At 33.9% G+C, this 12,094-nt stretch overlaps 2 protein-coding genes and 1 non-coding gene across 3 annotated transcripts; 1 reads left to right on the top strand and 2 right to left on the bottom strand.

Moving 5' to 3' along the window:
• The first annotated feature begins 3,481 nt into the window (after window positions 1-3,481).
• Window positions 3,482-7,429, top strand: LOC103484649 (uncharacterized membrane protein At1g16860). Its single transcript, XM_008441835.3, has 4 exons — window positions 3,482-4,610; window positions 5,967-6,122; window positions 6,506-6,717; window positions 6,805-7,429. Exons 1-4 carry the CDS (start codon window positions 3,540-3,542, stop codon window positions 6,995-6,997), a joined length of 1,632 nt encoding a protein of 543 aa, XP_008440057.2. The 5' UTR covers window positions 3,482-3,539; the 3' UTR covers window positions 6,998-7,429.
• Window positions 7,430-7,813: 384 nt separating this feature from the next.
• On the bottom strand, window positions 7,814-7,938 carry LOC127150796 (small nucleolar RNA snoR111). Its single transcript, XR_007823377.1, has one exon. It is a non-coding gene; the product is annotated as a small nucleolar RNA snoR111 (small nucleolar RNA).
• Window positions 7,939-10,202: 2,264 nt separating this feature from the next.
• Window positions 10,203-11,704, bottom strand: LOC103484645 (1-aminocyclopropane-1-carboxylate oxidase 3). Its single transcript, XM_008441832.3, has 3 exons — window positions 11,548-11,704; window positions 10,910-11,470; window positions 10,203-10,814 (listed from the first exon to the last, which is right to left on the bottom strand). Exons 1-3 carry the CDS (start codon window positions 11,653-11,655, stop codon window positions 10,521-10,523), a joined length of 963 nt encoding a protein of 320 aa, XP_008440054.1. The 5' UTR covers window positions 11,656-11,704; the 3' UTR covers window positions 10,203-10,520.
• Window positions 11,705-12,094: the final 390 nt, after the last annotated feature.

The raw sequence follows: 12,094 nt of genomic DNA, 5'->3' as shown, positions 1-12,094 counted from the left end.
ATTATGTGTGCATATTTGTTTTACAATATTTATGGAAATGTAAATAAAAGGAAATACCAGCTAAGTGTTTTTTATATTTTTTTTTAAGCATTGGTTGACATAAATAATAATAATGGAAAGTTTTGACTTGAAGTGAGAATGGTTGATTTACATAATTAATTGTTGATGTTGATTGACTAGTATTGTACCATGAATTCATGGACTATACAACAATTTGTGGTGATTTTAATAATTATCGATCGATATCTTTTAATAGTTATCGATTGATGTGTTTTTTACGTCTTGTTATAGATATTTTTATATGGTGACTCAATTTTTAGCTTTCTTATTGTTAGATGACCTAAATTTTAAACATTTTGCTTATGTCACAATGAATCACGTTAAGTTTTTACATTCATTATCCTAAATATCACCTATCATGAATTGACGAAGCTCCGAACACAATTGCATATTCGAGATAATTCTCAAGGTTACGATATTCTAATAATGGGCGAGAATTTTTTACTTTATTAAAATTGTGATGAACCTTACAACTACAATGGGATCTAATGACAATTTAATGTTGATTAGTACTTTTTTTTTTTTTTTGTATTATATGAAAATTATTAGTTCTCATTTCACTATTTTCAAAATTTAGATCATTCGACATTAATGCAACAAAATTAGGGTCATTTGTATAAATATAGTATATGTCAAGTTATCAACTCTCACTAATTTTCATCTCCCATGATAAAACTACTTATTTTTTTAAAAAAAATGTATTAATCTCTTTTTTGTTCATCCATATAAAAGTTATTTAAATCATCTGTAATACATCATATTTTTGTGTCCTATGTAACATAATGGCAAAAAATTGATTTGCATGATGAAGATGTATTGAGGTATTGAAATTGGTAGCCAAATATTAGTACATAAACAAGTTCGAAATAAATAAGGACCCCAACTCCAAACAATTGCACGTTAACAATCAAAAACTTGGAAAGTTTTTAATCCATATGCCCTACAAATTCATATCAATAATATACTATTCTATGATGTCAATTGGAACATCCAATGAAATATATACATACCCACACTTCTCTCATGTACTGTTTCATAACATATCTCAAATGCATATACTGAAATATTAATTTATGTACATTGGAAAGTATATTTTGTCGCCCATCCTACGTTTTATAAAGTATACTTTTATCATTAAAGTTTAGTTTTCATTTACTTTCAAAGTTTTACGATACATTCTTTTAATATTTGTGTTAATTAATTGTATTAATTTACATTATTATAAGTTTTTTTTGTAAAATATTTTTATCTTATGGCAATCCAAAAAGACTATTGGTAATTGGGTGTTCAATAATTTAAGTTTGCAGTAAATCGGTGTTGGATTCTCCCTTCTATGCACATTTATCATGAACTCCATTTTACAATTTTAAATCATAAACATAAATTTAAATTCTTCATAACTCAACACTTCAACAAATCTCCTTTTTAACTTGACTTTTTCACATGAGGAGTAAAAGAACGGTTTGATGTTTAAGAATCCAAACTTTCCAACATAAATAAACACATATGTAATTTATTTCAAGTAGAGAATGAAAGATGTAGTTTTTATTTCATAGCAAAAATTAATTACTCACATATGTCGGTGGTTGATTAAAAAGAAAAAAGAAAATTGAATTTGGAGCATACGAAATCGAAATTAAAATATTAAATAAAACCGATATTCAACGGATTGTGTTCGGTTTAGGGGTTTCAATCAGCAAAGAAAAGTCGTTGTGGTCCGTTGATCTTCCTCGAAAGATCAAAGATGGAGAAATCGGGAGCGTTGGAGAAAACAAGGAAGCGTCTACATCCGCAAGTAGCAAAATCAAGGGCCCATAGAAGTCCAGCGAAATTTGGAAGCATTACGAGAGTCTCTCTTTATGCATAGGTAGGAGGGGTGGTGACGTGGACCTGAGATCTACCACTTCAAAGAACGAAGGGTCCCACGTGGCTAAGAGGAAGATCCGAACCGTCGAAATCGAAATTCATGATCGGGGGGAGAGATCTAAAATGGGCCCAATATGGAATTAACACAACAAGACGGATTTTAAAATCGGGGGCCCAATTGGAAAAACAAGGGAGGGGTGGGTTTAAGATTGGAGAAACTGGGAGATGGTGTAGGGAAATGGATAACATTTTAGTTTTTTTGTTTGGCTAACATTTCTTACGTCCTACGGACCACCGTCCCATGTTTCTTCTTTCTCTCCTCCATTTCTGGTCCTCCCCCCCACTTTTTCTAATTTTTACTAAATTATATACGTGGATTTACCTCATTTATTTATATAATTCATGATTTTAAAATAATGCTTTGTGTTTGGTGACATTCATTAGTGTTGCTTGATGAAAGATTTTGGACATTGCCTTCTTTATCAATAATAAATGATGAATGATGGGTTTTCAAAAAATTAAACCAAAAACAAAATAAGTGTAGAAGAAATAACAGTTTTGTTAATTTTATGGCTCACTTAATGATACTCAAACATATATGATGCAGACTAAAACGTTAATGTGAAGTTTTTAGTATATATATGTTCATCTTTTTAAATTTGTTTTTTATGAGTTCCGTCGTAATTATTAGTATGAGTATACTCCACTGATCCAAACATGCTTTTGATCAAATATTTTATTGAATTTAAAAAGACATTTTTCTTGCTTTAAAAAATAACTTTTAGCACTTGAAAATTCAATATAGGCTTTTAGTGTACATATTTTAGAAATACTCTATAAGTTTTCCTTCTGATCAATGTTTGTAAATATAAAGTTTGCACAAATTGCAAACTTTCTTTTCTTTTTTTTTTTTAAAAGAAGAAATTACAACAGTAAAAGCGCATTACTATCCAAATGTATATATGAAAGGGAGATTGAAGGTTTTGCATTCTTTGCAGAACTTTCGTCTCTCTTTTAAAAGGAAAACAAGAGAATAAATAATCAAACTTTTAAACATCAAATTTTCAATATATATAATATATAACTATTATAGAAAAGAAAAAAAAAAAGTAATTTACCTATATTTTTTTCACTGAATGAATAGAGAAGGTGGAATGGACAAAGAATCTTACACAGGCAACCACTTTGGTTGATTGGATCCAAACTTTTCTTTTTTCCCCTCAGGAAAATGACAAATTATAAAACACTGCCCAACTCTTTTATTCATCCGTACTTTCTCAAATTTATGAAGAAAAAAAAAATGTTAATATTGATTAATATTCTCATGCTTCTCTAAGCTTTCTAAAATTAAAATATTAAGAACCAGAAAACACCAACACTCTCAAAATATAATTTTAAACTTATAATATTGTTTTAAGGATTTGGTTTTTTTAGCAAGAAAAATTATTAATTATATATATATATATATATATATAATATATGTATGATATTTTTACAGCTGTATAACATTGTATAAGATAAAATTCAGAGTGAAGTTAAGAGTTCAAAATTCTGGACAAAAACAGCCATCTTTATTTTTATTTTACGAAGAAAAGAAAGTGATAAACATAATTATGATTTATTGTCTTCTATTTTCATCAAAAAAAAAATTAAAAGAGAAATTAAAACGGAAACTGCAAACAGTGGAGAGTGAGAAAGAATCTAATCTAAACAAAACCCACCCGCCCCGACACCTTCATTTCATCATTTTACTTCAAATTACAACAGCCCCTTTTTCGTCATTTTACCCATCTCACCCCCCCCCCCCCCCCCTCGCTCTTCTAACTCCATTACTGTCTTCTTCTTCTTCTTCTTCTTCTTCTTCTTCTTCGCCAACATTCACTCACTTCCACTTCACTTTCTCCATCCCCAATTCCTTTCCATTAATGGGTTCTCGAATTCCATCTCACCAGCTCAGTAGCGGTCTCTATGTCTCCGGCCGCCCCGAGCAGCTCAAGGAGCGTCCACCTACAATGGGCTCACGCGCCGTCCCTTACACCGGCGGAGACGTCAAGAAATCCGGCGAGCTTGGTAAAATGTTTGACCTCCATCTTGTTGATTCCCCAACTTCTGGTCCTCCTCCTTCTAAATCCTCTCGCCCTTCCTCTTCTTCTCAGCACAACAGTGGATCGGTGCGATCCGGCCCTAATTCCGGTCCTGTTACTAAACACTCTAATTCCGGTCCAATCTCCAAGAAATCTTCCGGCCCGATTTCCCTCCAACCTACTGGCCTCATAACCTCCGGCCCTATGACGGGATCCGGTTCTCTTGGATCCTCCGGCAGCGTCGGTGGAGGACGGCGCTCCGGTCCTCTGGAACAGGCGGCGTCCTTTGGGAAAACCATGTATGGGTCTGCGGTTACGAGCTTAAGTGAGGATGTGAAAATAGGGTTCAAGGTTTCCAAGGCGGTGGTTTGGGCTTTTCTTGTGGTTTTAGTCACTGGTTTGTTGGTCGGTGGGTTTCTGATGGTGGCGGCGAAGAAGCCGATTATTCTGGTGGCGGCCGCAGGGCTTTTGGTACCGGCGGTGGTGGTTGTTCTGTGGAATATAGCTTGGGGAAAAAGGGGGTTGATAGGGTTTGTGGGAAGGTATCCGGACGCTGAGCTCAGAGGTGCTATTGATGGACAGTACGTGAAGGTCACTGGGGTAATTTCCTCTCTCGCTTTAAGATTATTATAATGACAATTTTATTTTTATTTTTTATAAAAAAATCAAAAAGTAATGACTCGTCAAATCGATTAATCATCCTATGTTTTATGGCTAATCATGGAGCATTTTCCTTCTTCAATTTTGGATGCAACTTTCCTCTTTGTATTATGCCACAGGATTGAATAGTCAATACGATGCTGACTGTTTGCCAATATTATGGTTTAGTTTAATATAAAACAAAATTATTAAAATTGTATAGGTTCTAAATTTGAGGGTCGGTGGCCGGACAAAATCAATCTAAATCTTTGACGAGGAATCCAAATTTGGCCTTTATTATCATCATGGAGAATATAACATATTTTATTTGGGTTTGTATGATTGTTAGTAAAGGCTTCATTTAGATTTCCAGCAAATATGCATTTCTTTTGTAATCTTCACCATTGCTTTTGTCAGTTTTCACTCAAGGGAAACTTCTTTGAGGTTCTGCAGAATTTGATGAATTTCTTAACAGCTAGCTTTCTCGGCTAACTGATAAATCTCATCTTTGAAATTTCACTTGTTAACTAGTTATACACCCTCCTAACGAATAGGTACTCTATTTGTAGAAGTGAAAGGGATTAGTGTGAAGTATTTTTGGATTTGGAGAGTTCAAAAATATAGTCTTCTCAGTCCATATCTGGTTGTTGGTCACCATCTGGTGACTTTAAGTCAAATTATTTAGACTTATTGATGAAAATAAGCCTAAAAAAATGTAACTTTAATTAATTCACATCACATCAATCACATATATTTTCAGGTGCAATATATATTAGTAGATAGGCTTTAGCTGTTATCGACCTTGATTAGCAATTAACTTTCGGCCATACATGATACATTCATATCCTCTTATGAACCTGCAACTGTACGTCGAACCCAATCAGTTTAGTCTCACCTTTCAAGTTTGTGTGAAGTACGTTGTTGAACTTAAAATTCATTTAGCTATCAAACACAAAGTGAGAACCTATTATATGCTTTTTAAAATTTAAGGACCTATTAGATATTCAAACGTAAAAATTGAGAGATTAGATCTGTAATTTAACCAAAATGGAACCCAATTGTTTAGGCAAATGGCATATTAGGTTGCTGGTTTCCTGGATTCTCTCCCTTAGACGTGTTGTTTACCAATTGGAAAAATTATTACAAGCCCATGTCGATTAAACTTTTATCAATAATTTCAATAAACTGACGTGGACGATCACGGGTTGAAGAAACCTAACTTGCGCCCACTTTTTGACTATGGTTGATCGTGGGGTTTGGATTTGTTAATTTGTTTCTTCAGAAATTGAGTATTATATTTATCATTTTCTCTTGTAGGTCGTAACTTGCGGTAGTATTCCTCTAGAGTCGTCCTACCAGAAAGTGGGTAGGTGCGTTTACGTGTCTACAGAACTATATGAATATAAAGGATGGGGTGGAAAGCCTGCAAATCCTAAACACCGCTGCTTTTCGTGGGGATCGAGGTATTCTGAGGTCAGTACTCTTCACACCAACTTGTTTTTCATTACTTCTCGCAGCTTGATGGATGATTTATGGCTTTTAGTTTACACGTAGGTTTGTTGTGTTAATTTCTGGTTTACTCAGTAAATTTTTCTCTAACTGAGATGTTACAAAACTTGAAAGAGAGCATCATGTAGTAATAAAGCACATTATTACATCTTTTGTTTAGTGCACATGCTTCTGGACTGATGTGTCTTGTTTATGATGGCTGAATGCTATACAATTTCTTTATAAATTCTTCTTGAATCGACTTACCATAGATTCATACAGCATGTATACACCATTACCCAAACTTGTCTATTTCTTTAGCATATGTGATGAGTTGTAATGGGTTGGTTTTTGCACATCTAATACAGAAATATGTAGCTGACTTTTACATATCAGACTTCCAATCTGGATTAAGAGCACTGGTGAAAGCAGGCTATGGAGCTAAGGTTGCTCCATTTGTCAAACCCTCGACTGTTGTCGATGTGACAAAAGAAAACCGAGACTTGTCTCCAACTTTCCTACGCTGGCTAGCTGATCGCAAACTGTCGAGTGACGATCGCATAATGCGGCTTAAAGAAGGGTATTACGCAATTCCCTACAATATGATCAGAATGTCACTTGTGTTGTTACATTCAGATGAAACTAATTACTGCTTCACCATTTTCAGGTACATCAAGGAAGGAAGCACAGTGAGTGTAATGGGGGTTGTTCGACGACAAGATAACGTACTCATGGTAGTTCCATCGACGGAGCCTGTGTCAACAGGATGTCAATGGGCACGATGCCTCCTTCCAACCTATGTTGAAGGCTTAATAATAACATGTGACGATAATCAAAATGCAGACGTGGTTCCCGTGTAGATATGCCGTAGTTTCCTCTCAAAGTTCTCTTAGTAAACACCATCCCAAGGATGTGAGAATGAATTCCACGAATTACATATGCCACTTTTATTTTCCAGGTTAAGTCTATGCAAAAGAAAAAATTGTATGTAAGGTTGGCTTAGAAGCTGCAAATCAAAAGAATGCAGAAAGACCAGATAATAAACAAGTGTTATCTGTTGTCTATGGAGTTGCTGTGCATTATCAAGTCCCCAAGGTGCTAATCGAGTCTATGACGCAAGAAGACTCTTTTCATTAGCATAATCTTCATGTTTTTTATTTTTGACTGATTATATTATGTACATAAAACTCATTTCCTAAGGGGAAATCCCACGTGAGTCTGTATTTTTAAGCTTTATTTTAGCTAAAATGCCTTGATATTATCGATCTTAATCAATCTCAAACTTTCTTGGATGCGAGAATGTATCTATCAACATTCCACATTACTTGCACTCTCGCCAAATCCAATTTCTAAAATTTGATTGTCACACATGAAGATCACATTCGTGCCAGACGATTTAAAGCATCAGATTCAGCTCAAACAGATCCAACTAGTCCGACCAAGATCAAACAAACGAAAATAATTCAGATAAAAAAACGATCTTGATGTCGTAATATGATCTTGAATATATTAAAAAAATGGAATTTCCACCAAGTTAATAGCAAAATCGGTTTTTAAGATTCTCGAAGATGATAACAGGAAAACCGCACTAGGGTTTAGGCCGGCTGAAAATCTTAACAAGAGAGAAATTATCCAGGAATCAAAATCAAGAGAAAGATTTTATTCAGTAAAGAAGAATGTGGACGAGCAACAATCGAATCGCCAACCGATAACAAATGACGACTGAAACGATATCTCGGCCTTCACTATACCTCACTGTTCTTCGCGGCGGAAGAGATAATGATCTCAAGCACCGCTTCATATGAGAACAGAGGCTTTTGGTCCTTTAAAAATGAAAACGAAAGAATTTTTTTTTTTTTTTTTTTTTTAAAAAAAAAGTAATATCGGAGAGGATGAAGAAATGTGTAAGAACTGAAATAAAAGAAAACGAAATCGAAAGATAAAAAAGTGGTTGGCCATGGCGACACTGCAAGTCCCCCTCCATTTGAGCTTTAGTTTTGTTAATGGCTGAATCGTATGAATTTTATTTATAGTGGCTATCCTCATTCCAATGGCGGCGTCAAGTTGAAGCTTCCAAGTTCCATTGCAAAACCCTAGCATATCTTTCTTTCGTTAATTACATTCCTACCCTTCTCTCGTTACGACGATTTGATGGCAACGTTACGACGTGTCGGCTTGTTCTGTATTAACGTAATATGGCTAAAAAGCATTTTTGGTATGAAAACTTTTATCATTGTGTTATGAATTAGTTGATGTAATGTTTATTATAAAAATATTTACCAACTTTTCTCATTCTCTTCCTCACTATCTACTTCCGCATCATACTATTTCTCAATACAAGTTTTGAATTCTAACCAACCATATTTTAGCAAAAACTGAGTTAGATAACAATTTTTGGATTAATTTCTTCGAAATTAATTTAAGATGATTTTAGACTTTTTAAAATCAATTTTAGTGAACGTCAAACATCATCATTTAAATAATTTGGCAAGAGAAAAAATAATAATTTTAATCACTCCGAAATACATACTATGAGACATTTCATCTTCAAGCCATCGGTCATTTATGAGGCTAAATTGATCTCACTCTTACGTAAATTTTAAAATATTAAAAAATGAATTAAAATATAATAAAATATCACAACCTATTTACGACGAACCATCATAATCCAACATAGATTATTTTTCATACCTATCCGTGCTATTATAGACACGAAATGATTTATGATATCTTGATATATTTATAAATATGAACATGGATATGTGATTTAAAAAATTATATATGATATATTTGTTTTTTCGTTCATAAACACAAATAAAGATATATATTTTTGGTCGAGTTATGCAAACGTATACCAAATATTTATGTTCTCCGCACGCAACCTTTGAAGCGGAAAGTGGATGGGTTGCATGGGTTGGGGGTTCAAATTTCAATCAACGCTCTGAAATTTGAATGATGTTTATCAGTGATAATGCATCTTCTCAATATCTTATTGCACCAAATGCAGCATTTTGATTCACCCATTTGTTTTCATTCCTATACCCATTTCATTGCTATATTTGGGAATGATTCTCACCAAAAGTTAACCATCAAAGTAAGTCGTAGTGTCAGCAAAGTGTTGGACTCCGCGCCGATGCCCCAAATTATTGATCCCCTAACATCCCATTTGGTCGCACAAACCGAAACTCTTGCGTCTAATTTTCTTTTAGTACAATCTCATGATGGGATATTTGAATCCCAACTTTTTTCTTCAAACACATACATATAAATTCAGTAGGTGTGAGTTCATGTTTGTTCTTGTACCAGATTTTAATTCTATGGATTTGATATTAAGTTAGCTTGACAAATAAATACGACATTACGAGCTTATAAGACATAAATGACTTAACATCTCATTGCCAATAATTTTTTAGTTCTAATACTGAACTATTTTTATGGCATTCGGTTTGATTTTGAAAATATTGATAAAAAGTAGATATTATGGCAAAAAAGGAAAAATTAATAGGTGGTATGAGTGTTTATAATATTATATTTTTAAAACAAAAAATGAATCTATAACTAAATGGGCTCTAAAATTGCAACAGAATTATCCCCAAAATCTAATTTCAATAGGAATGATCTATCCATTGTCACCTTATATATTACACTTTACACTTTCTGTTAACTAAGGTGAGATTTTAATTCCATTCTCAGTATTTATATTCAGTAAGAAAGGAAGTTATTCCATTTAAGTCATTCGATTTTCAAATCTACATTAACTCAATTCTTATTAAGATTCCCTCAATAACTTTTCATTTTGGGTGTCTCTCTCTCTCTATCTCTCTCTCTCTCTCTCTCTCTCTCTCTCTCTCTCTCTCTCTCTCTCTCTCTCTCTCTCTCTCCTTTTTAGAACCTTTTTCCATTTTTATGTTCTTTCTTGCTTCATTATTTTTCATGCCCTCAATTGGGATTTCTGTATCTTCTGCTTTAAACACTCAAGTGGGTATATACTTTTATATATGGCCACAACATTTGTAGATTTCTAAGTAAGAGAAACAAAAAAAAAAAAAATCAAAATCATACAAGTTTGTATACAAAGTAATTAGTCTATTTTCCACTCTGAATAAAAACCATAATTCAGAAACATAAAGACACACATATTCATTATTTTAAAGTTAACTATTAACCTAGAAACCCTTCATATATTGCTCCCAAACCACTATCATAATATGTTTTAAAAAGTAAAATAAAAATACATGCTAAACTGTTCCCCAACACCCAAACATTATCATCACTAATGCACCACTAACATTTGTTCTTGATTTCTTTTGTAATAATAAGAACACCCACAATTAATCCAAATTCTTTTTTTTTTTTTTTAATTTATTTGTTTGTTTTCATTTTTCAGACAGTTGCAATTGGACCCATATTGAGATTGGTGGACTCCATGGCTTTCATGGCCTCAAACCTTGGCTCTTTTGCTTGAAACTTAAGCCCCACATACAGCTTCATGTAATCGTCGAACACAAATTTTGGGTAAAGTTTGGTTTTTTCTTGCTCTCCCTCGACCAGCGCCGGCGCCGGATAGATTACGGCGTCGTTTCCTGGATTGTAGAATGATGCTATCGACATTCTGTTTCCATCCTCCTGTGCTATCACTCTGTGCATTACACTCTTGTATTTTCCATTTGTTATTACCTATTTCAATCAAAAACAAAATGACAAATGTTAATACCAAACAAACAAAACAAAAACAAAAGGAGCAGACACACACTAGGAAGATCATCACGTACTTCAAGCTGATCTCCTAAATTGATAACAATGGAGTGATGCATTGGAGGGACATCAACCCATTTGCCATCTTTGAGCAGCTGAAGCCCACTCACTTTATCATCTTGAAACAGGAGAATAAGACCACCAGCATCAGTATGGGCTCTAAGTCCTTTAATAAGCTCAGGTTTAGGACATGGAGGGTAATTGCTAACTTTTGTCCCAAAGTTTGGGCCTTTTGATCCATAAAACACTTTTTTCAAATACCCTTTTTCAAGCCCAAGATTCTCACACAACAAATCCAGAACTTCCTCCGCTAATTTCTCCAATTCATCTGCAAATTCCTTCATCACCTTCTTGTATTCCTCATCCAGATCACCAATTTCTGACATGTTTGAAACAGGAAGATGGCGTAGAAAAAAAGTGCTTTCCCAGTCAGTGTCGTTAATCTCAGTTTCCACTGAATCCAACCCTTTTGAAGCTACCATTTCTTTAAACCTCTGTTCCATACACTTTCTATAATGCTCCTTTGTCAGCTTCTCCACTTTGTCCATCAGCTCATGTGATATCCCATGATTCACCAACTTCAAACAAAGAAATAAATAAATAACCCAGAAGCTTTAAGGTAACGAGTTTATGATGAATTTATAAAGATATTTACCTCAAAAAAGCCCCAGTTTTCGCAGGCGTCGTTGATTTGATTCAGGACAGATACTCTGCTTTCGCCATTGAGGTTGTTCATGTTGATGACAGGGAAATCCATCTCCATTGTTTCTCTCTAGAACTTATTGTAATTCGGTTGAGTGTGTGTTTGGGTGATGGAAATGGTTGGTATTTATAGGGGTGGGGGGGGTAGGGGAGAGGGGAGTGGGAAATTAACAAATGAAAAAAAAAAAAAAGACAAGATAGTGGAAAAGGTTGAGAAAAGGATGAAGTGTGTTGTTGTGTAATTATTTATTTGTTTAATTGGAAGAAAGGACAAAAACAGTGGGAGAATAAATTCAGGAAAAAGAAAAAAGTTGGAATATTTGTTTAAATAAATTAGGTATTCAATGAGAAGGAACATGCCGATGAAGGAAAGTCACATGGAAGTAGAAGAGAATGTAATTTAGAGAGTAATTTTGTATTTTTGAGTTTGTTTCCAATGTTGTTGTATGTTTCATTAGATTAGTAGAATTAGTGTAGATTTTAGTAAAGTTTGAAAGTGG

This window comes from Cucumis melo, chromosome 8 (assembly GCF_025177605.1).
Source record: "Cucumis melo cultivar AY chromosome 8, USDA_Cmelo_AY_1.0, whole genome shotgun sequence".
NCBI classification, from domain to species: Eukaryota; Viridiplantae; Streptophyta; class Magnoliopsida; order Cucurbitales; family Cucurbitaceae; genus Cucumis; species Cucumis melo.
Note: the sequence above shows the minus strand (reverse complement) of the source record. Positions and strands in the feature narration are given on the sequence as shown.